The sequence below is a fragment of the Dromiciops gliroides genome, chromosome 1 (genome assembly GCF_019393635.1).
Source record: "Dromiciops gliroides isolate mDroGli1 chromosome 1, mDroGli1.pri, whole genome shotgun sequence".
NCBI classification, from domain to species: domain Eukaryota; kingdom Metazoa; phylum Chordata; class Mammalia; order Microbiotheria; family Microbiotheriidae; genus Dromiciops; species Dromiciops gliroides.
The window spans coordinates 759,809,567-759,833,901 of record NC_057861.1 but is presented as its reverse complement, the minus strand read 5'-3'; the positions used below and the strand labels follow the sequence as shown (position 1 = coordinate 759,833,901).

Here is a 24,335-nt window from a genome sequence, read left to right as displayed (position 1 = left end):
GTATGGGGGGCAGCTAGGTGGCGCAGTGGATAGAGCACCGGCCCTGGAGTCAGGAGGACCTGAGTTCAAATCCGACCTCAGATACTTAACACTTACTGGCTGTGTGACCCTGGGCAAGTCACTTAACCCCAATTGCCTCACTTAAAAAAAATTTTTTAAAAAGTGAGTATGTATTCTCTGCTTTAAGAAAAGCAAAAGCTGGGGGGCAGCTAGGTGGCGCAGTGGATAGAGCACCGGCCCTGGAGTCAGGAGTACCTGAGTTCAAATCCGGCCTCAGATACTTAACACTTACTGGCTGTGTGACCCTGGGCAAGTCACTTAACCCCAATTGCCTCACTTAAAAAAAATTTTAAAAAAAGTGAGTATGTATTCTCTGCTTTAAGAAAAGCAAAAGCTGGGGGGCAGCTAGGTGGCACAGTGGATAGAGCACTGGCCCTGGATTCAGGAGGACCTGAGTTCAAATCCAGCCTCAGACACTTAACACTTACTAGTTGTGTGACCCTGGGCAAGTCACTTAACCCTGTTTGCTTTAGTTTGCTCATCTGTAAAATGAGCTGGAAAAGGAAATGGCAAACCATGCCAGTATCTTTGCCCAGGAAACCCCAAATGGGGTCATGAAGAGTTGGTCAGGAATGAATGAAAACAACATTGGGTGAGGGCCCCTCCCCAGGTCTAGCCTTTGTAATGACTGTGTTGCCCCTGGCCTTATTTCTTCTTCCTCCTCCTTCCCTGTGTGTCTGTCATCTCAGAAGGACAGACTGTGAGCTCCTGGGGCCATCCTGAAGGAATTTGGAACCAGAGAAGCTGGCTGGGGTCATCCCAGCTCTGCTACTTGGACCACCCTGGGCCTCAGCTGCTTAAAATGAGGGAGCTGACCAGGCTGCCTTCTGTCTTCAGAAGGCCCCTGCATGTCTAAATCTTGGGTCTGTGACTTTCAGGTGGCATGATAACTAATGCTCAGGACTGAGAGGCAGCAGGACTCTTGTCTGACATCTACTGGCTGTGTCACCCTGGGTGAATCTCTATTCCAATCCTAGATCATGTCTGACAGGCACTGAAAAATTGTGAAGTGCAATGTAAGCAGAGTGTTTCACTTTCACCTAAACCACCAGCTAGTTCAGGAAATGAATGCTTCATCATGAATGAAAATGGCATTCTGCTCTAAGTAAACTGTAGTGTAAATCTGCCTTGGGGGGGGGGGGGCTGGATGTGCAGCTTGGAGAAACTGGGGGGAAAAGTGAGGGAAGCCTGGTAAACCAGAGTGAAAAGAGGAATACTGCTGCTCTGGAGAGGCGCGGCAATCATACAGAGGGAAGGGACTTTGGAAGCCATATGGTGAGAGCTGAGCTCTACCTCCCCTCAAACTATGTAGTATCAGCATTGCTAGAATGTTGCTTTTGGAAAATTTCTTCCGTTTGCATTTCAAAGCAGTAACTGTCAAAGGAATTTTTATTTTAAACTTAAACATTTAAAATGGAGTTGGGCTGAAAAACCAAGAATAAATGTGGCCCTTTGGCCCTTTCTTAACTTCCGTCTATCACTTGGCTTCGTTCCAGAAGACTTTGCATTCCTATACAGCTTGCCTCCCATGTCCATTGTGGTGTGAGGTGTAACAATGTATCCAACTGTTCTTGGCACCTGTGACTGATATCCTATGACTGGGCATTATAAAGTAACAATATTTGCCTAGGCCCTTCCTCCACTTACTCTACTCTTCAGTCTCAGTAGTGGAATCGTTGGGTCAAATGATGGAGGACTTGGTTTTGTAACAACTTGTAGCACTAGCTGTTTTAGACTAAGAAGCACCTTTGCGGGCCCTCTTTGCTTGCATAATCACTTATATAATGGGAGGCTCCTAAGCCTTTTCTTTCCAACAACTCCTGAAATAAGTGATACAGATGATTCAGACAGATAGCTCACACGTTTAAAATTTGAGAAGAAATTCTTCATTTGGTGGCTTGGTTTCTTCTATTACAGATCGGTTTGGGGCATATTTAGCATTTTAAGCTCAGGAAATAGTTGAAGCAGCACCATAATAACCATTTAAAATAAAACTGATGGGGAGGGGGAAATTGCAGCCTTCGTCCTTGCTCTTCACAGAACGGAAGTCTAGAGAGCTCAAAATACATCAGTTCATTTAGTCACGAGTGCTTTGTAGACAAGGACTGTGCCTAGCATAGTGAGAAAACTGATACCCAGAAAGATCGGTTCATTTTTTAAATTGATTTTTGTATAATGAAATATTTATAATTATATGTAAAATATTTTAAATCTGAATTTATTTGTTATAAAAAGTGTTTTATAAGTATGTTCATGTAATTCCTGGGTTTGCCTAGACAGGTATACTGTCTCCAGTTATTTTAAATAGGATACCTCTATTATCTCTTCTTGCAGGGATCTTGGTGGTATTCGAAATGCTTATGATTTATGTGAGTTTATTTTATATCCTGTTACTTTGGTAAAATTATTTTTTCAACTAACTTTTTGGATGAATCTCTAGGATTTCCAAGTATATCAACATATCATCTGCAAAAAGATTTATTACCTCATTGCCCATTCTGATTCCTTCTATTTCTTTTCTTTTCTTTTTCTTTTTTTTGAGGCAATTGGGATTAAGTGACTTGCCCAGGGTCACACAGCTAGTAAGTGTTAAGTGTCTGAGGTCAGATTTGAACTCAGGTCCTCCTGACTCCAGGGCCGGTGCTCTATCCACTGCACCACCTAGCTGCCCCCTTCTATTTCTTTTTCTTTTCTTTTCTTTTCTTTTTTTTTTTAGTGAGGCAATTGTGGTTAAGTGACTTGCCCAGGGTCACACAGCTAGTAAGTGTTAAGTGTCTGAGGCCGGATTTGAACTCAGGTACTCCTGACTCCAGGGCCGGTGCTTTATCCACTGCGCCACCTAGCTGCCCCCCCCCTTCTATTTCTTTTTATTCTCTTACTGCCACTGCTAGCATTTCTAGGACAGTGTTGGATAATAGGACGGACATCCTTGTTTCACTCCTGATCTTATTGTGAAGGCTTCTACCTTATCCCCCTTATAAGTCAAGCTTGATGATGGTTTTGGGGAAATGCTTCTTTTTCATTTAAAGGAAAATCCATTTGTGGATCCATGTTTTCAAGTGTTTTTTAATAGGAATTAGTGTATTTTTTCAAAAGTTTTTTTTCTGCATCCACTGATAGAACCATGATTTTTGTTACTTTTGTCCTTAATATAATCAATTCCCTTGATAGTTTCCTTATGTTAAACCAGCTCTGCATTCCGTGGTCACAATGTATAATCTTTGCGGTGTGTTGTCATATGGTCTCTCAGATAATATTTATGACAACTTTTCGTATTCTAGCAAAGTTTGAACTGTATATAGCATTTGACTCAGCAATGCCACTATTAGGTCTGTTTCCCAAGGTGATCGGGGAAAAAAGGACAAGAACCTATATGTTCTAAACTATGTATAGCAGCTTTCTTTGTGGTGACAAAGACCCGGAAATTGAGGGGATGCTCCTCATTTGGGGAACAGCTAAACAAGTTGTGGCATATGATGGTGACGAAATCCAGCTGTGCTGTAAGATGAACAGGCTGATTTCGGAAAAACGTGGAATGACTTGCATGAAATAATGAAGAGTGAAATGAGCAGAATTAAGAGAACGTCGTATACAGTCACTCAATATGTTCAAAGAACAACTGTGAACGACTAAGTTATTTTGATTATTATAAATACTCAAACCAACAACATAGGACCTATGAGGGAAAATGCTATCCACCTCCAGAGAAAGACCTGATAAATAGTCCTTCAGTCAGTCATCTGTCTGTTCGTCTGTCCATCCATCCAGTCTGTCTGTCTCTCTCAAATGGTGCCTTTCTCTAGGGAAGGAGGAAGACAGTTCAGAACTTAAAAAAATATTACTGCATAGAAATCTTGAAATTCCTATATCTGCTCAAGGAGTCCTGATTCCATTCCTCCTGTATGCTGTGAGATGAGATGGGCCTGTGATTTCATTGGTATAGAAAATTCCTAACAAAGAAGCCCCTTCTCTGTAACGTAAAGTCTTAGAGAGTTAGGGTTAGGGTGGAATTGGATTGGGGCACCAAGATGATGTGATTTGCCCATAGTCACTTAGCCAGTGTGTAGACAGAGCAGGTCTTTAGCCCGAGTAGCCTCATTCTCTAGCCTTTCCTAATCCTGTTGTTCTCTCTCTCTTCATAACTTGCTTGCTGAAACTAGTCTCCAGTGTTACCATTGATCTTTTAGTTGCCATATCTAATGGCCTTTTCTCCTCCTTTGGCTTTCTTGACCTCTGCAGCCTTTGACACTATTGGTCACCCTCTTCTTGATCTTCTTCTTCTTCTTTTTTTTTTGCAGGGCAATAGGGCTTATGTGACTTGCCCAGGGTCACACAGCTAGTAAGTGTCAAGTGTCTGAGGCCGGATTTGAACTCAGGTACACCTGAATCCAGGACCGGTGCTTTATCCACTCTACCACCTAGCTGCCCCCTTGATGATATTCTTCTTCTTTTTTTGTGGGGCAGTTAGGGTTAAGTGACTTGCCCAAGGTCACATAGCTAGTGTCAAGTGTCTGAGGCCGGATCTGAACTCAGGTTTTCCTGAATCCAGGGCCGGTGCTTTATCCTGTGCCACCTAGCTGCCCGATATCCTTCTAAGGTTTCCTAATACTGTTCTCTTCTGGTTCTCCTGCTTTCTCTTCTGAATTTTCTTTCTCAATCCCCTTTGTTGTATCTTCATCCATATCTTCAGTCTGTGGTAGGTGGTGCCCAACCCTCAGTACTGGGCACTCTTTTTAATCTCTGTATTGTCTTACCTATGCACTCTAAACTCTTAATCTAGCAGGAACCTCTCTCCTGACTTCCAGTCTTGCTTCTCCAACCCAGACTGGGTGTCCCATAGGTGTCCAAAGCCAAACTTTCTCCTCCAAACTTCTGTATTACTATCAAGGGCATCACTGCCCTCCCAGTCAGCCAGGCTTGGAGTGTAGGAGCCATGCTTGACTTTCATCTTTCCCTACAACTTCTCTCCTCACCCCATAACTAATCAGTTGCTAAGTCCTGTTGATTCTACCCTTGAAATCTTTCATTTGGCCGTCTCCCCTCTGGCACAGGTGCTGGTACAGGCCTGCATCACCACACACCCCAGCTATTGGAATAGCCTGTTGGTTGGTGTACCTGCATCAGTTCTCTCCCCACACCAAGCTGTCTTCCATTTACCTTTCATATTGATCTTCTTAAAATGCTGGCTTAGCCATTTTGTGGTTGTTGAGTTGTTTTAGTCCTGTCCGTGACCCCATGTGGGGTTTTCCTGACAAAGATACTAAAATAGTTTACCATTTCCTTCTCCAGTTCATTTTGCTGATGAGAAACTGAAGAAAACAGGGTTAAGTGACTTCCTCAGGGTCACACAGCTAGTAAGCACCTGAGGTCAGATCTGAACTCAGGAAGGTAAGACTTCTTGACTCTAGGCCTGGCACTCTATCCACTGTGCCACTTGGCTGCCCTAGGTCTAACCAGATCAGCTACCTATTCAGTACTCTCCAGTAATTCCTTGTTAACCTCCAGGATCAAATACAGAATTGTATTTGGTTTTTAAACCCTTTATAACTTGGCCTCTCCCTACCTTTCCAAAGTTCTCACTCCTGATCCCATTCCACATACTCTGAAATCAAGTGACAATGGCTTCCTTGCTGTTCCTCGCACAAGAAACTCCGTCTTCCGACTCCCCAGCATTTTTGCTAGCTGATCCTCATGCCTGAAATGCTATCCCTCCTCCTCTCTGTCCCTGCCTTCCTCCAATTCCTAGATAAAACCTCACCTTTTACAGCTTTGCCCAAGCTTTAATTCTAGCACTTTCCTTCAGTTGATGTCTTGTTTGTATGCATGTAGTTGTTTGCGTTTTGTTTCCCTCTTTAGATTATGAACTTCTTGAGGGTAGTGACTTTTTTTTGGTATTCCCAGCACTTAGCACAACGCCTAGTACATAGTAGGTGCTTAATACATTTTTTTTTATTTTATTGTTTGTTTTTTTGGTTAGGCAATTGGGGTTAAGTGACTTGCCCAGGGTCACACAGCCAGTAAGTGTTAAGTGTCTGAGGCCGGATCCGAACTCAGGTACTCCTGACTCCAGGGCCGGTGCTCTATCCACTGCGCCATCTAGCTGCCCCTGCTTAATACATTTTTGTTGACTTTGAGACCTTTATCCCTTCTGACTTCCCTTTCTCCCTCCTCCTCTCATCTTGACTCTACTGTAGTTAGTCATTTTGGCCCCCCACTGCCTTCTGCTCTGGACCCTTTGGTCCTGGCCTGTCCCAGTTCCTCCTTCGCCAAAACCTAATCCTAGATCATTCCCACTGTCCGCCTGCCTGTAGTGCTGGACTATGCTGGAGTAAATGACGTACGTCTATTATAAATTCATGTTCTCACCGAAACCCTCTCGACATCAAGGTAGTCCTTTTACTTCTCTCTGATTTCCTGTCCCCCTTGGGACAGTTCCAAGTCTTCTCACCTCCTACGAGGTTCCCCTCAGCCCTCTCAGCTGAAGACCCCATCTCATCCCACTTTGCTGATGAGAGAGATCATTAGCCATGAGCTCCCTCCTTCCATGTCTACATTGCTGAAGCTTGTTGTTCAGTTGCTTCAATTGTGTCAGACTATTTGTGATCCCATTTTCTTGGCAAAAACCCTGGAGTGGTTTGCCATTTCCTTCTCCACTAACTGTTTCCCTTGAATCACACCCTACACTTTCTTCCATCCTGTGACAGTGAGGTGACCCATCTCCTCACTAAGGCCCGGCTCTCTCTCTGCAGGTACCCTTAGTCTCATCCTGGCTTCCTCAGAGTATTGCTCCCTCCATTGCAACACCTCTCCATGTAAACTTCAGTCATTTCCTAGTTGTTGTTCCTTACCTGCTCCCTACAGTTATGTACAAATGCCCTTATCCTTAAGAAACTATCACTAGTTCACTCTCATTTTGTATTGAATTCTCAGCCATACTTGGAGGAAAACTCTCCTTTTACTCTTCTGCTTTTTGAAATCTAGTTTCCAACCTTGTAACTCACTTGATTCTGCTCTTTCCAAAGTGAGCACTGTTGGAATTGTTGAGGCTGTTAACCCTTTCTCTCCAGTCTCATTGCTTTTGACCTCTCTGTAACTTTTTTTGTGTGTGTGGGGCAGTGGGAGTTAAGTGACTTGCCCAGGGTCACACAGCTAGTAAGTGTCAGGTGTCTGAGGCCGGATTTGAACTCAGGTCCTCCTGAATCCAGGGCTGGTGCTTTATCCACTGAGTCACCTAGCTGCCCCCTCTCTCTGTAACTTTTTTCTTTTCTTTTTTTTTTTTTTGTTCGCTGTAACTTTTAATGCTCTTACTGTATTCCTTAACATTTGTTTAGTTTTTCATGATATTCTTCAGTCTTAGTTCTCCTCCTATCTGTTTGACAACTTCCCATTTTCCCTTGCTGGATCATTCATGTCATAACCCCCTAACTTTGGGTGTATTCTGAAGCTCAGTCCTCTAGGTCAGAGGTGTCTAACCTGAAATCAGTTAGTTGCAAGCTGCATTCAGGGACAGAAACCCACTTGTCTGGCCAGATTCAGATTACAGTGTAATTGGGTAATTTTTTAAGATTTTTTTTTTTTTTTTTGGTGAGGCAGTTGGGGTTAAGTGACTTGCCCAGGGTCACACAGCTAGTGAGTGTCAAGGGTCTGAGGCTGTATTTGAACTCTGGTCCTTCTGAATCCAGGGCCAGTGCTCTATCGACTGCGCCACCTAGCTGCCCCAATTGGGTAATTTTTTAACAAAATAAAATGTAAAAACAACACAACACAGATAATGCTGATTTGTGATTTTTAAAAAGTCATTATGCAGCCCACAGGGTTCTTCGTTTTTGAGTTTGATAACATTGCTCTTCATACTGTCTGGGTGACCTGATTGACTCTTATCTCTGTAGATAATTCCCCAGATTTATAAATCCATTTGGTCCTGCCTCCCCAGCTACCTATTGGACATTTCGAACAGGATGTTCCAGAAGCATCCCAAAGTCAGCATGGCCAAAACACTCTGCTCTCTACTTATGCTGCCTGACTTCTTTATTTCTGTTGAGGAACAGCACTTTCTTAACAACAGTCTGTCAGGTTTGCAGCCTAGGTGATACTCTAGATTCCTCACCCGCTCTTGCCCCACATATCTGATTCCTTGCTGACTCTCGTAGCTCTGACCATGTCAAACCCTGGCTCCTTATCACCTCCAGCATCAAATACAAAACGCTGTTTGGTCACTCCGAACCCTTAAGAACCTAAACCTTCCTCCTCAATAAAACAAGACCCTCCATCTCTCAGCTCCAGATGTTGTCTCTGACTTCCCCCATGCCCGAAGCACTCTGTCCTCTGCTGATTGCTGGCTTCCTTTAAATTCCAATTAAAACCCCATCTTCTACAAGAAACTTTTCCTAACTCCTCTTGATTATAGTGTCTTCCCTCTTATATTCCCTGTTTTTAATGCATTATATGATTTGCTCAAACATATGTTTGCTTTTTGTCTTTGTCTTAGATTATGAGCTTCTTGAGGGCAGGGACTGCCTTTTGCCCCCCAGCCCTGCAGTTTAGCACAGCGCCTGGCCCAGAATAGGCATTTAGTCATTGCGTATTGACTCACCGACTTCTGCTTCTTGCACCTGCCCCACCTTCACTGTGGCCTTTTCCCCTCTCCTGTGGACTGCTGGGTTAGCTTCCTGCTAGAGCTCCCTGTCTCAGGTTTCTTTCTAGTCCTTTCTCCTCCTTCCCAGAACTGCTAAAGTGATTTTTCTTAATTAAAGGTTTGATGGTCATATTACTATCTTACTGAGTAAACTCTGCCGACTTCTTTAGGTGACCAAGCTGCGGTCTTCACCCGGGACCCTCACGTTCCCACTGTTGTTGCATGGGCCCTTGCCCATGCCTAAGAAGCATTTTCTCGTCACCTCCAGCATGGGGAGGAAGATGGATATGGCTTAATGTGCATTGATGTTTTCTCCCTCGGTTTCTTAAGTCTATAGACAAGCAGCGAAGCCATAAATCAGCCCCTGAATCGCAGTGTGGAAAGACTCTCACTGGACTCTCGTTTGTTCTAGCACATCCCTGCCTCCACCTCTTGGAGCAGTTTCAAATGATGGGGAGTAATGCAGAGATAAAAGTGGAAGGGGCCTGCTCTCAACATGTTTGCACAATCCCATAACCTCCAAAATGGAAAGCATGGTGATTAGAGAAAGGGCATTGCTGGCGAAGGCTTCCTGTCATGGTGGCCCTTGAAGGAAACTGATGATTCCAGAAAACAGTCCCTGCCCTCAAGGGACCCCGTTTGATGGGGGAGACGACATGCAAACACCTCTGTATGAGCAAAATGTATAGAGCATATATTGGGGGCAGTCTCAGGACAGGAAGCAGAGATGAGGAAGGAGAGTGTCCAGTTAAGGCATCCAGGAAAAATGCCCAGTCTGCAAATGGAGGGTCTTTTTCATGAACATCCCGGAAACCCATGCCACTGGACTGCAGAATATATGGAGGAGAGGAAGGTAGAAAAGGACCGGACAGGTTAGGTAGGAGGGCCAGGCGATGAAGGGCTTTGAATGCCAAGCACAGCATAGTCTATTTGATCCGGCAGGCACTGGAGTTTACTAACTCTAGGGGGTGATAGGAGCCAGAATCAGAATTAGAGTGGGGAGAGACACCAATCCACAGCTGTGCGGTGTTGAGGGGCCTATATGGATGGGTTCAGAAGGAAAAAAAGGGACCATGTTGGAGAGATTAGGAAAAGAATGTAGAAACAACAGGACTTGGTAATGAATTGGATGTGGCAGTGGGGATATGAGGGAGGGTGAAGGATGGTACCCTAGTTTGCAAGCCTGTGTGACAAGGAGGCTGTTGCTGGTGCCCTGGAGGGTAAAAGAGCAGTTAGGAAGGGGAGAGCTGAGGTTTTAGTCCCAGAATTGCTGTATTGGAGGAAGAACATTGTAGGCATAGCGTGAAGTTTGACAGAATGCTAGAAATTGGGAAGGCAACCAATGGAAAGGTGACAAGAGGAATTTAAACTTGTTTAGTCCTTATTCTCCACCTTGCTCACCTAGCCTGGTTAAACCAAAAAAAAAATGTCTCTGCCCTTTCATATTCCTTTGAATGTTCGTTGAAAATTGAAACAGTGCATGACCTGTTTAAATGGGGGTTCAGTAACCTTCCCTGGCTCCTAACTCTGTTTCTTTTTGTGGGTGGCACAATTCTTCCCCTTACAGAATTGTATAATTGGAGAGTTTGAAGGGACCTCAGCAGGCATCTCATGAGCAACCTGTACCCAAAAGGGGCCCTGCCTTTTAACATCCCTGCCAGTCACCCAGTCACCTTCCTCACCCCACCCTGGACTGACAGTTGTTGATCTTATTCCCTTTTCTCCCCTTACCACACAGCTACCACCCTATTTCAGGCCCTCAGTACCTCTTTTCCCTGAGAGCTGTAACAACCTCCTAATTGGTTTCCCTGCCTCCATATTTTCCTCTCCAATGTAGCCCACACAGCCGCCAAAGCAATATTCTTTTTTTTAAAATAATAAACGTTTTTATTTAAAGTTTTGAGTTCCAAATTCTCTCTCCTTCCCCCCTTCCCTCCCCCCTCCCTGAGGCAGTAAGCAATCAGATATAGGCAATTATGCAATTATGTGAAACATTACCATATTAGTCATTTTGTATAAGAAGACTCAAATAAAAGAAAGATGAAAGAAAGTAAAAAATAGCATGCTTCAGTCTGTGTTCTATCAATATCATTTGGAGGTGGGTAGTATGCTTCATTAGTCCTTTGTAATTATCTTTACATCACTGTATTGCTGAGAATAGTTGTCATTCACAGTTTTTTATCAAACAATATTAATATTGCTGTGTCTGTGCACAGTGTTCTCCTGGTTCTGCTCACTTCACTACATGTCAGTTCATAAAAGTCTTTCCAGGCCTTTCTGAAATCATCCTGCTTGTCATTTCTTATAGCACAATAATATTCCATCACCATCATATATCACAGTTTATTTAGCCATTCCCCAATGGATGGGTATTCCTTTGCCAGTATTCTTATACTATAGGCCTTACCGTGGCCTTCCTGTGTTCATGAAGCTTCAGTGGCTTTCTGTTGCCTGTAGGAGAAAAGACTAACCTTTCTTTTTGTGGCATTTTGAAGCTTTTTTACAATTTGGTTCAAACCTCTCTTTCCACATTCTGCTCTTTTATGTCATGGTAGAACTGACCTCCTTGTTCTTCTCCATACAAAGCATCCCATCTTCTACCTCTTTCTCAGTGGCACTGCTTAGGTGCTGCCTCCTGTATGAAGCCTTTTCCTGATGTCTGATACGCTGTGGTCAGAGAGAACTTAACATGCTAACTTTGGTAGCTAATAGAGGGAGGAATGGAGAAGAGAAAGACCAGGTAATGGTAAGAGCACCTGATCTAGGGTTGTGGCTAGTTGAGTAGAGAGAGAGAGAGAGCTAGTGAAGTTTGGAGGAGTGGGAGATTTCTGGGAAAAGATGTTTTGCACAGGCCTGGGGTTCCTTTAAGTGGAGCTGTCCAGCAAGCATCTTGTGTGTATTTAGGAAAGAAATAAGAATTGGAGATCTAGCTCTTTCTGTCTCTCTTATTTATGTAAATTTTAAAACATTAATTATACATAGATTATCTGTATACACGACACATGTCATATGCAACGTGTATATATATCATGTGCACATATGTTTAGAAATGACATGACTCAGCTTTGTTCACCAGTCAAGATGGCACTAAGAGAGAAGAGGATGCAGGGGGCATGAAGCAAAGGAGATTGAGAAGGAATGATTGGGCAGATAGGAAAACCAGGAGAAGCTAAAGTAGACGAGAGGATTTTAGAGGATGGGATACTCTTTTGTCCATAGCAAGAAAAAGTCAAGAAGAATAAGGAACCAGGAAAAAGCCATCAGAATGAATGTTTTGATAACCTAGGAGAGAAGTTTTAGTGGTGGTGTTCAAATCCAAACTGAAAAGAATTGAAAAAGTGGAGGTAGACAAAAAACTCCAACCCAATAAAATGGTTAATTTGATTTAAAAAAGTGAAGCAGAAAACCCAATTAGTGGTATCAAAGATGAAAAGGGTGAATACACAACCAGTGAAGATGGAATTGAAGTCATTATTAGGGGCTATTTTGCCCAGTTACATTTTTTAAAGCTTGGCATCCATGGGCCTCCATCCTCTGTCTCCAATCTTGTCTCCTATTATTCCCTAAAATTAGTCTTCTAGTGGCAGCTCCATTGTCTGCTTACTGTCTCCAAATACAGCCTTTGCCTTTCTACCTCTTTTGTGACATCAAAACCCACCTCCCCAAATCCTGCCCGGTTAAAATCCAACTTCTAAATGACTTTCTTGGTCCATCCTAGCCCACAAGAGTCTAATCCTTCTCAGAATACCTGTAGAATTTGGGTTGGGTTTGGTTGCAGGACAGTGGGGAAAAGGTTTTGAAATTGAGATCTGGTAAGTTAGAGGATCAAGAAGTTCCATATTATTAAACTTTGGATTCATGTTTTCAAGAACTAGAGGTGAACGAAAAAGATTGTGGTGTAGTGTTACTCAGAGGGCACTGTATACTTAAGATCTTCAATATTGGCTTTAAGGATATGTATTTTATTTTGTTTTGTTTTTTTGGTGAGGCAGTTGGGGTTAAGTGACTTGCCTAGGGTCATAGCTAGTGTTGAGTGTCTGAGGCTGGATTTGAACTCAGGTCTTCCTGACTCCAGGACTGGTGCTCTATCCACTCTGCCACCTAGCTGCCCCTAAGGATATGTATTTTAGAAGAGAAAGTTCAGACAAGAAAGCACATTTAAAAACACTGTAAAAGATTTGGGACTAAAAAGCGCATGAAACATTTAAGGCACCCATAAGATAATTACAATGACAAAACACTTTAAAAAGAAATAAAGAATGATTAAATAGCTGGAAGGCTATTCAGTGGGTATGTTTGGGTTGTACCAATGTAATAAAAATGATCCTGAACTCACTTCATATCTTTAGGGTTAAATAGAATAATCACATTTCCCCCTAGATTTCTCCTCTGTATCCAGCTTTGGGCCTTTTTTCCTTTTTTTTTCTTTTGCAGAGCAATGACTTTCCCAGGGTCACACTGCTAGTAAGTGTCAAGTGTCTGAGGGCAGATTTGAACTCAGGTTCTCTTGAATCCAGGGCTAGTGTTTTATCCACTTTTCTATTTCCTAGCTGCCCTGGCCTTTTTCTCAAGCCCATATCTACTTAAATTACCTACACAGTTCCTTTTCTTGTTCAGTTTATACCATTTCCTTTTCTAGCACAATCTTTCCCCACAAAAGGGGTTCCAGCACTTCTCTGGCTCTCTTGAAGCCTTTGTTAGCATGGCAGGACCTGGCATAGCTTGTACCCCAGTAGTGTAGCCTTCACATACCCAGACTTTCTTCAAGGAGGCTGACTTAATAGCACATTTATGCAATCCTTTGTGGGCTAGAAAGCATCTTCCAGAAGGCTATCTGGTGAAATAGCAGTGGAAGGCTTCTAGTTTTACACATGAAGGAAACTGAGTCAAGGGACTGTCAGTGACCCACAGGAATGGAACTTGAACTCAGATCTTCTGCCCCTAAGTTTACTACGCTCTCCATTATGCCAGTGGAGCCCTTAGACTAGAACATGATTTCCCTTCAGTGAAGATTATTCATGGGCAGGACAATTTGGAGCTTTCTATAGGAAACTTTTTAGAAAGATGGATCCACTTGACAGGAGCAGGTTTTAACTTGGTTTTTTAAAAGAAATTTAGTTGAAATATATTGATATGAAATTATGCTGCTAAGGAGTATGGAGATAGGAATAAAACTAAAAGCATCATCTCAGAATAATAGCTAGAAACAGAGACTGGATTCAGGAGAAATCAGCAGGCTTCAAAGTGGGGGGAAAAATCTTATTGCCTGAAAGGCCTTCCTTCTCAGAGAAATTTAATGGGAAAATAATTTTATAATCAAAGGTCAAACATCTAGATTTAGTTTTGGAAAATAACAATGAGAGTAAACATACAGTAGTACTTCTGTGTTGCCTTGACACATGATAGGGACTTAATAAATGTTTGTTGAATTGAATTGAAAAGTTGGCCAAATCTTTCTAGGGCAAGAATACCCTCTCCTTTTCTCAACTGGGAGGGGGAGGGAAAGAGCTTTCACAATAAGCATGAACTCAGTCTCAATGAAATTACTCAGGGCACGATGTCATTTTAATGTTGTAACATGTTGGTGCTCTTGGGAGACTGAATCTAGATACTTAAAAAGGCAGATCATATTGAAAATATTTGAAAAATGTAAATGGTGACATTCTCCAACTTTTCTTCTAGGCTATATGTGAGAGGAATTTATATGTCAGCAAGTGTCAGTTATGCCTGTGTTTAAGACCAGCTTTTAGTATGGAAATGAAGTTGAAAGTAATAAAATATAGACGTTTCAGTGCCTCTCTTGTACAGTCTTAGATACAGTCGTTTTACATAATCTTACAGGTCATGGTGCTTGGAATGTCATTGGGTCTAGGAATGCAGTGATCAAAAATTGGCCCTCAGCTCCTTCAGGAGTTTGTTTTACTTGGGGCTTGGGGAGAGAGGAGATGGATATGTCATGTCAATAGAGGGAAGGTAACTGGGATGCAAAGAGCATGGAAAATGGGGAGAATTGGGAAGAGCTTTCTTAAGGCATTCCAGAGCTGAGTAGTCTGAGACACAGATAGGAGATGGGAGGATGGGCATTCCAGGTATGAGGGACACATGGGAGAGATGGCACGCCGAGTTTGGGAAACACCCAATAGGCCATTTGGGCTGCAACAGAGAATGCAAGAAGGGGAGTAATGTGATATAAGCCTGGAATTTACAGAATTTTAGAACTGGAAAGAATGTCAGTAGCCATCTTGTCCAGCCCATGCATGCCTGAAAGACAAAATCTCCCCTTTCTCTCTCTCTCTCTCTCACTCACACACACACACACACACACACACACACACACACACACACACACACACAGAATTTCGATTTGATCCAAGAGCTAATATGGGTGGTGAGCCATGGGCCAGAGGTGTGCTTTGGCAGCTCTGGAAGATAGATTCATTAAGGAAAGAGCATTCCATATGTGCTTAGTATGTAGAAAGCACTATGCTCTGGTGCTAGGGATGCAAGGCAAGACAGAGCCCTGCCCTCAAGGAGCTCATAGTCTAAATGGGGGAATGAATAGAAGAGAAAAGATGGATCCAGGGCGGTGAACTGGAGAACAAATGGATGTTACTGAGTTTGTAGAGTATGCATTCTAGGTCTGAAGTATGAGGTAGCAGCCAGTCCAACTAATGTGGTCTGTCCTAAGCTGCAGGAGCAGAAATATATAGGTTGAAGAAGAGAGGGGATAGATAATTCCATGTTCCTCTATACAGTAGTACCCCATCTAGGTATTGTGGTCAGTTTGGGATGCCATGTTTTAGCAGCTTTACCCACAGCTAAGTTGGTGCATGCCAGAAGATATTGATGAGGATGGAGAGAGAAGGACCTGGGGCTGCTTAGTGGGGAGAACAGAAGGGAGAAGATGGCTATTGAGGGGAGCCAAATATTTGAAGCACTAGTGTGGTGAAGAGGGATCCATGTTGTTCTCTTTGGCCTGAGGTATAGGGTTTCCGAGGTAGTGAATAGACGTTGGAGAGGCACAGTTAGGATTAAAGTATGAGAACAATTCCTTAAGTTTGGAACTTTTCTAAAACTGAAATGTGCTGCCTTGGAGAGGAGTGAGTGGGCTCCTCTTCGTTGAAGTTCTTTAAGTAGAAGGGAGTGTTGGTCATGTATAGCTGGACTTGATATTCTGTGAGAGAAGGGAGATGATGTTGGTATATCTGTCAGCAAGCAGTTTTTTTTTAAGTTTTCAACATTTGTTTATATCAGATTTCCAATTTCAAATTTTTCTCCCCCCCTCCCCTAGACAGCAGGTAATCTGATATAGGTTATATATACATAATAAAATTAAACATATTTCTGCATTAGTCATGTTATAAGAGAAGAATCAGAGCAAAAAGGAAAAAACCTCAAAACAGCACCAAAACCAAAAGAAATAGTATGGTCCAATCAGCATCCATATTCCACAGTTCCTCCCCCCCCCCCCCCCCATTTGGAGAGCCTTTTCCATCATGAGTCCTTTGGAACTTTCTTGTACCGTTGGATTGGTGAGAAGAATCTAGTCTTTCATAATTGATCAACACACAATGTTGATGATACTGTGTACAATGTTCTGGTTCTGCTCATCTCACTCATCATCAGACCGTCCAGGTTTCTCTGAACTCCTCCTGCTCATCGTTTCTTACAGCACAATAGAATTCCATTACATTCATATACCACAACTTGTTCAGCCATTCCCCAGTTGGTGGACATCCCCTCAATTTCCAATTCCTTGTCAGCAAGCATTTTAATAGATTCGATTAATATTTTTTAACGTAATAAATGCTGGTTAACATCACCTAATTCCCCCCCCCCATATTTCTTCCTTTCCCTTCTTAACAGAGCCAACCCTTAAACAGTTTTTTTTAAATAGAAAAAGTAAAAAAGAAGGAAAAAATTACAGTAAAACTCATCAATACGTTGAAAAAAATGTGACATACTATGCAGTGGTTCCCACCTGTGGGAGAGCACCTCTCCCAACTCCCACTAATCTGTGCGAGTAAGGGGGGGGGTCTTGTCCGATTTCTTTGTTGGGCCAAACTTCAACTTATTAATTCAATTTATTAAGTGAGTGCCAAGTGCTGGAGATTCATAGTGCTTCAAAGCAGCACTGACCTCAAGGAGCTTACATTTGAATGGGCAAAAACCAGCCTTCACTAAAGTAGCTATGGCATTGCGATATGGCCATAACCTGGGTGACCCTGGGCAAGTCACTGAATTTCTCCTTATCTTGTCAGCTCTAAGGGATTTGTACTAGGTGGTCTTTCTAGCTCAAAATCAACTGACGCTATGAGATGGCTGACTTGAGTCTTGTTTGTGAAGTCATCATTGTTTGGCCTTCTCAACAAAGTAGCAAGTGAGGTCATCTTCTGTGAGGTGGGGGGGGTGGGGCAGAGTTGGAGCCTTAAAAATTCAGAGCTGCTTGAAGCAAATCAGTCTGAAAAAGGAAATTAACCTGAAGTGGTGAAGACCTCAGTTGAGGTGAGTCTGTTTTTGTGGGTGGATTCAGCAAAACATCCAGCTGGCTAAGGATTAGCAGGGCGGGGGAGGCACCTGATAATGTTTATTGATCGATCTCACTCACAAAATTACTATATTTCTCACATCCATGGGAGCACTTGTTAAAATTTACATGGTCATGAATCCATGAGCTTTCACATGCTCTGAAGTCTCAACTTGTTGATGTCAGAAATTGAGGTCACCTGGAATGAGTTTGTTTTGTCTTTAGATGTAGAAAAGGTGTTTATGGTGTGTATGGGGGGAGAGATTGATTGATTGATTGATTTTTCTTGTGGCTAGAATGCATGAGACTCCCACACCTGTAGTACAGTTCTTTTTTCATTTAAAAAAAAAAAGACCTTTCTAACTCCTACCTCCTGACACATTATGTGGCATATGGGTGGTGAAAGAGCCCTGTTCAACCCATTTTATGTGCTGGTCATCTTGGGGAAAAAATTCTGTTCTTTGTGGAGAATATACTGCTTTGATCCAGTTACTGTTTGCAGTGTTCTTCATAAACCACAAAAATGTACCGTGCATCTTTGTGGATCTTGCTTTCTCCCTCCTTAGTGGACAAAGGGCAGCACAGTAAGTAGGCACAAGGGGATACATTGTAGATCCTGAAGACTTTGTAACATTCTGGGTGTTTTCTGCTGTCTGTATGCTTGGGCATAGATCTGGAAGGCTTATTGCATCTGACCTATTTGAACTTTAGTAATATGCCTTTATATATGTTTATGTGCATAAGCACATGCATGTATACATATATGTATATATACCCATGCATACCCATGCATGTATTTTGTTTTTTTTTTTTTTGGTGAGGCAATTGGGGTTGAGTGACTTGCCCAGGGTCACACAGTCTGAGGCCAGATTTGAACTCAGGTCCTCCTGAATTGAGGGCCAGCACTTTATCCACTGTGCCACCTAGCTGCCCCATGCATGTATATATAAATAGAATAAAATTGAATTGTAGTATTTTAAAATGACCATCATTCCTTTGGGGGTGGGTACTTTGACCACCAACAAATTCCCTGCCTGTCCATATCTTAGTAGATCAGCCTTCCTGAGTTGCTAAGCCAGTCTGAAATTTTATCTCCTCATGGCCAGTTGGATAGTCTCCAAGGTCAAATTTCATTAATAAACATTTATCAAATACCTCCTGTTGCCAAATGCTCAGCATAGAAAAAGAGGCAAAAGACAATTCCTGCCCTCAAGGAACATGCAAGTAGTGGCAGTGTAGAAGGAGAGTAAAGGGGGGTGTTCAAGGCATGTAAAGGTAATTTTGAATTATGGGATTCAGAGGTAAAAATGGACAAGCCTTGGCAGCAGATTGGATATAGGGTTGGGGAGTGAGAAATGACACTCAGATTTTGAGGCTGAGGGACTGGGAGGATGGTATGGTGGTTGTACCCTTGACAACAATGATAGAGAATTTTGGAAGGTGGGGGAGGTTTGAGTGGGGAGAAGTGACTTCAGTTTTGGACAGGGTGAGGTTAAGATGTCTGTGGGACAGCTGCAGTTCAAGGTGTTCAAGAGGTAACTAGAGATGTGACACCCCCCCCAACAGAGAAGTTAGGGCTGATAAGAGTCATCAGCATAAAGACAGGATGGCAATTGCTTAACCACACAAATACAGTAAAACATTTTTGTTAATTGTTGTTGAGTCATTTTAATCATGTCTGACACCCCATTTGGGGTTTGGGGTTGTGATGAAATAGAGGACCTGAGTTCAAATTTGGCCTCAGACACTTAACACTTAACTAGCTGTGTGATCCTGGGCAAGTCACTTAACCCCAATTGCCTCAGGGTCAGCTAGGTGGCATAGAGCACCAGCCCTGGAGTCAGATGGGATTTAGCAGATACTCAAGGACCCACCTGGAGATTAATCTAGACTGATTGAATCAAGTGAGAGTGATTGACTGCTGATTAGCCTACTTCAAGTTAACTGGACTGTAATCACACCTGGCTAGCCCTTAAGAAGGTATTGTTCTCAAGAAGCTAGACTGTGAACTCAACTTGAGAACACCTTCAAAACTAATGGATTTAGATGATGCCAACCAATCAGCTTGAAGCAGTGTGTAAGGACCGCCTCTGTTCCAGACCTATAAAAAGCTTCCACAGTCAGCTTTTGAGGGAGTTTCTGATTAAAGCAGGCTCGTGGAGGAGGACTTGAGGAAGAACCCAACCAGGCTGGAACTCTAGGCTAGATAGGCTTTTTCTTAACTTTCTGAACTCCTTGTGAATACCTGTATGCTTTAATAAATGTTTAATGCCCAAAGACTGGTGCTGAAGCTTCTATTTAGATTTTAAACATCACAGGATTAAGTGACTTGCTGAGGGTCACACAGCTAATAAGTGCCTGTGACTGGATTTGAACCCAGCTACTCTACAATAAAACATGTTAATTTGTGGTTTTCCTGGTCAAAATGTCTTTGTATAATGGTAGCATATAGTGTATAGAAGCCTTGTCAGATAGCCAGGGACATGGGTTTCCATTCTGCCTCCAACCATGCTGGCCCAGCATTCCCTGAACGTCTATCAGTGAAAGCACAAATCCAGTTCTTATCCCTATATTGACAGTACTGTTATATTAAAGGAATATGATTGCCCACCTAATATAAGAAAGTTGTAGCTCGCCCCCCATTTTTATTAGATATGCATGATTGACTGAAATGAGTTTGTTTTTATTATTTTAACTTCTTTTGTTTTATACCTCAGGACTGCCTTTTATTATTTTCTTAATTCTGTTACTATTCTTTTCATAAACTGCCTTCAATTTTGTTTACTTTTGTCTTCACTATTCTGGGTTCCTAACTCCCATTATCTTTTCCCATTCATGATTTTAGCCAGTTTCTGGATTTCTCTGATCCCATGGAGTCTAATCCAGTGATTATAAAATAATGTTGTTCTGGGATTCTTTATTTGTCTGGGGCCAGCTAAGGTGTTAGTAACTACTACTTGTATGTTCCATGAGCTTAAAATGTGTACTGTAACTTCATATGCCTTTCCATCCATTCCCCTACTTCCCTTCACCATGAGAGCAGTGAAAAAGTAGGGTAGCTACTCATAATTTTAAAAGAAAAAAGGTTTGGGTCCCCTGTAAATATGTAAACATTTTTCTCTACCAGAGTTCGAAGATAAATGAAAATTAGTGTTTTATGCTTTTGTGGACAGTGAAGTATTAAGATGCCTTGTTTGACAAAAGTGTGGTTTATTTTTGTAATTCACTGAAATAAATGAGTTTAAGTGATTTGTTCTTTACATGTAAGTAACTTTCATTTTTTCCCCCCTTTGCTTTGTTCCATTGGATCACACTTCTTGGCCTGACTTTGCAACATACCATTCTTGGAATTCCTCATTTTACCATGCCTTTGTGGAAATACTACATTGATACTTGGAACACTGAAATGATGGAAATATATTCTTTACAAAGTAGCTGTGAGTATCCTATGTGACTTTTTTAGTCCTAGAAACAAAATGTTTTCACCTTTTCCAACTTAAGTCATAAATTAAAAAGTAAAATTGTTTGAAAATGGAGCTAAGGAAAAATTTTAAATGCAGTTTCATGTTCTTTACATAATAGGCATGCACCATAACTGTTGATACTGATTTTCTTTTTCTTTTTTGTTTTTGGCAGGGCAATGAGGGTTACGTGACTTGCCTAGCGTCACACAGCTAGTTAAGTGTCAAGTGTCTGAGGCCGGATTTGAACTCAGGTACTCCAGAATCCAAGGCCAGTGCTCTATCCACTGCGCCACTTAGCTGCGGCTGATATTGATTGTCGAACGAAATTATGATACAGACTATTCAACAGCCAAAAAGAGAGAGAATTGGGGGCACCTAGGTGGTGAAGGTGGATAAAGCACCAGCCCTTGGATTCAGGAGGACCTGAGTTCAGATTCAGATTCAGACACTTGGCACTTACTAGTTGTGTGACCCTGGGCAAGTCACTTATTAACCTTCATTGCCTTGCCCCCCCAAAAATAGGTAAAAAGAGAGAGCGCATTTTAGAATTGATATTTAAAGTTGACTGGAGAAAAAAAATTAGATATAAATCTTCTTAATGAATTTTGCAAGGAAAAAAAAGGGCCTTTACAGCAACAAAAGGAAGGTGGTGATGGGTTTGAAGTTAGAAGTCACAGATTTGGGGGCAGCTAGGTGGCGCAGTGGATAAAGTGCCGGCCCTGGATTCAGGAGTACCTGAGTTCAAATCCGGCTTCAGACACTTGTCACTTACTAGCTGTGTGACCCTGGGCAAGTCACTTAACCCCCATTGCCCTGCCAAAAAAAAAAAAAAGTCACAGGTTTATCCTACCCAGGATTGTTATCCTGGAATATAACAAGGAGTTTTTAAAGGCCCCCATTGACATTGAACTTTTAGGATGAAAATATAGTTAAGGTTTTCTCATTAGAGAAGTATGCCAATAAGTTGGGTCAGATGTAGTCAGTCGTAGGACTAAAAGCTAACCAGTGTGATGTCATTTTAAGCCTCCAGGATGAAAAATTTATCACTGATGGCTAAGTGAAAGATCACATTTATTTTTATAATCCTTTAGGAGTATTCAAATTCTACTTTGAAGCACCCACTTGAGATGATTGAAGATTTTTTAACAAGTTGAGATAAAATTGGCTTTGCAACTTGGTTAAATTTGATTTCCCTGAAGATGACGGCAACAGAACCTTCCGAAACATCAGACTGAAGTCATTGTCCCAGCATAGCTGCTCACCAGGGTTGCTAACTTGACATTGGCTGTAAAAAGCTGCACAATTTTATGAGAAACAATTGTTAAGAATTCAGTGCTTTGATTTCCCTTTATGACTAGGGTAAATTTCAAGAAAAGTACCCTGTGGGGAACGAGCCATTGTGAGCCAAGTGACTGGATAATTAAAGGGACAGAAAAATTATTCTAAACGGATTAAAATTTTGTGAACAATTTTAGCAGCGTGCTTTTTGTTCAGTCAAAATCTTACTGTTACTAACTTTCAGGGCTTGTCAGGTGAAATCATTGGTCTGAGATAAGTTTCTTTAATCTTATTGTCATCCTATCCCCCACCCCCATCCTCAGGTGTTTATACTTAATTACTTAATGCTGTAATATTTCAAATGAGCTTTCTGAAATTCAATTCATCCTGGCTGTTGGTGCTATTTTCGAATAAGTGCTTTTTTTTTAACCTCCACCATTTGATATGAAAAGCTGGTGTGATTTGCTGTGAATGATTTGCCATATAATTTTCAAAAATAGTTGTAAGGAAGGGAATTAGGAATTTATAGCATTACATTTTTTTAAGTGACGAATTTTATTCCCTTTCTTTTAAAAAAACCCAACAAAACCAACAAACAGCAACAGAAGAACCTTGAAGGCTACGTGGGATTTGCGAATCTCCCAAATCAAGTATACAGAAAATCTGTGAAGAGAGGGTTTGAATTCACGCTTATGGTAGTAGGTAAGGTGTTTTTTTTGTCCCTTAAAAGTAAGCTCTGTGCTTCTCTTACTTTTTAAGCTATTCAGCTTAGACTAAATATGTATAAACATCTCCTCCACAGTATTCCCTCTAATGCTTAAAAGGGAAGCTTCCTAGTAGAGAACTGTATCAGTGAGGAGGGGGAAAAGGTAACTAGATGGTGAAAGAATTGACTGTTCAGAACCCATGGGCATCCCAAGGGTCAGGTCATGAATGGATAAGACACTTGCACTACCCCAGAGGATCGCCCAAGATTCATCTGAGCCCCCTCTGGCCAGCAGGGGTAGTAGCGGTCTGTCCTTGGAGCTGTTCACTGTGTGTACTCAAACCTTTGGGGTCCCATTTTATCTCCGCTGGGGCATGGCGGCTCACTAGTCTGGGCTGACAGTCCTGACTCCATACATCATATTGGTAGATGTCCCCAGCAGAAAGTGAGCAGTAAAGGCCATCAGTGGATATGCCAGTGGGCATTGGGTGCTAAGGGGTCTGGTTTGAGGGTCTGTCTAGAGCAGAAGGTGGCTGGCAGACCACAGCTGTGAAGCCAAGGAGGGAGGGTTCTCAGCCTCTTCTCTTTCCTTTCTTCATGAACTTCTCAGTTGTAGTCTGGGAAGGAACAAGTTCAGAAAAGACCAGAGCACCTTCACTAGAATAATTTTCTAATGTAGTCTGTCATGGACACAGGGTTTTGTTTGGCATGTTCTTGACAGTGAAAATTGTTTAAAAGAGGCATAGAGGTATAACACTCAGGAGAGCTGGCCAACCAGCACCATCCTCAGGTGGTGTCTTGAGGCTGAGGACGCCCATCTGGGGCGTGCCACTCTTGGTATGGAGGATGGGGTGCCCCTCTTCTGGACTGCTCCCATCATGCCACTGGCCTGTCTTCTCTTTCATAGAATTCTTTTTTTTTTTTTTGGTGAGGCAGTTGGGATTAAGTGACTTGCCTAGGGTCACACAGCTAGTAAGTGTTAAGTGTCTGAGGCTGGATTTGAACTCAGGTCTTCCTGACTCCAGGGCCTGCGCTTTATCCACTGCGCCACCTAGCTGCCCCTTCATAGAATTCTTTGACAAGCTCCTTCTTCTAAAAATGGACATTTAAAACATGAAGCACTGCCACTCTAATAAAATTATATTGGGTTCATCATAGGAGTGCTTAAGAAAATCATTTAAATGGCTCTTGGGAAGTTGTTCATTTAGTTTGAATATGTTTCAGGGTAGGGAAGGGAAGGGAGCACACATTTATGTAGCACTTCCTCTTTGCCAGGGACTGTGCTAAGCACCTAATAAATACTTTCTCACTGGATCCTCACAACAGGCCTGGGAGGTGGGGGCTCTTGATTATCCCTCATTTACAGTTGAGGAAACTGAGGCTCAGAGAAGTCAAGAGGTTTGTCCAGAGTTACCCAACTAGTAAGTGTCTAAGGTGGGGTCTGAACTCTGGTCTTCCTGCCTCCAGCCCCTACCTCTCTGCAGTGTGGCACACCCCCCCTTGGCACACCTCACTTCATATTCATGGAGGTTAACTGACTTGGCCTTATAAATGTCAGAGGTGGAATGTGAACTTAGGTCTTTCTGACTTGGTCCAGCATTTTATCCCCTGAGCCACACTGTCCCTTTGGAATCTGTAATAATAGGTCCCTTCCAGGGGCATCTT

General features: G+C 42.3%; 1 protein-coding gene across 4 annotated transcripts in view; it reads left to right on the top strand.

The window, feature by feature from the left end:
* The window catches only part of SEPTIN7 (septin 7), a 76,435-nt gene that overhangs the window by 10,116 nt on the left and 41,984 nt on the right, over window positions 1–24,335 (top strand). For 2 of the 4 annotated variants that reach the window (XM_043984793.1, XM_043984804.1), the window contains exon 3: window positions 22,564–22,666. In XM_043984793.1, the coding sequence (XP_043840728.1) occupies window positions 22,564–22,666 (103 nt within the window). Of the gene's footprint in view, window positions 1–20,654; window positions 20,660–21,838; window positions 22,046–22,563; window positions 22,667–24,335 lie in introns of those variants that run through there. The other 2 variants (XM_043984782.1, XM_043984815.1) reach the window with 2 other exon arrangements.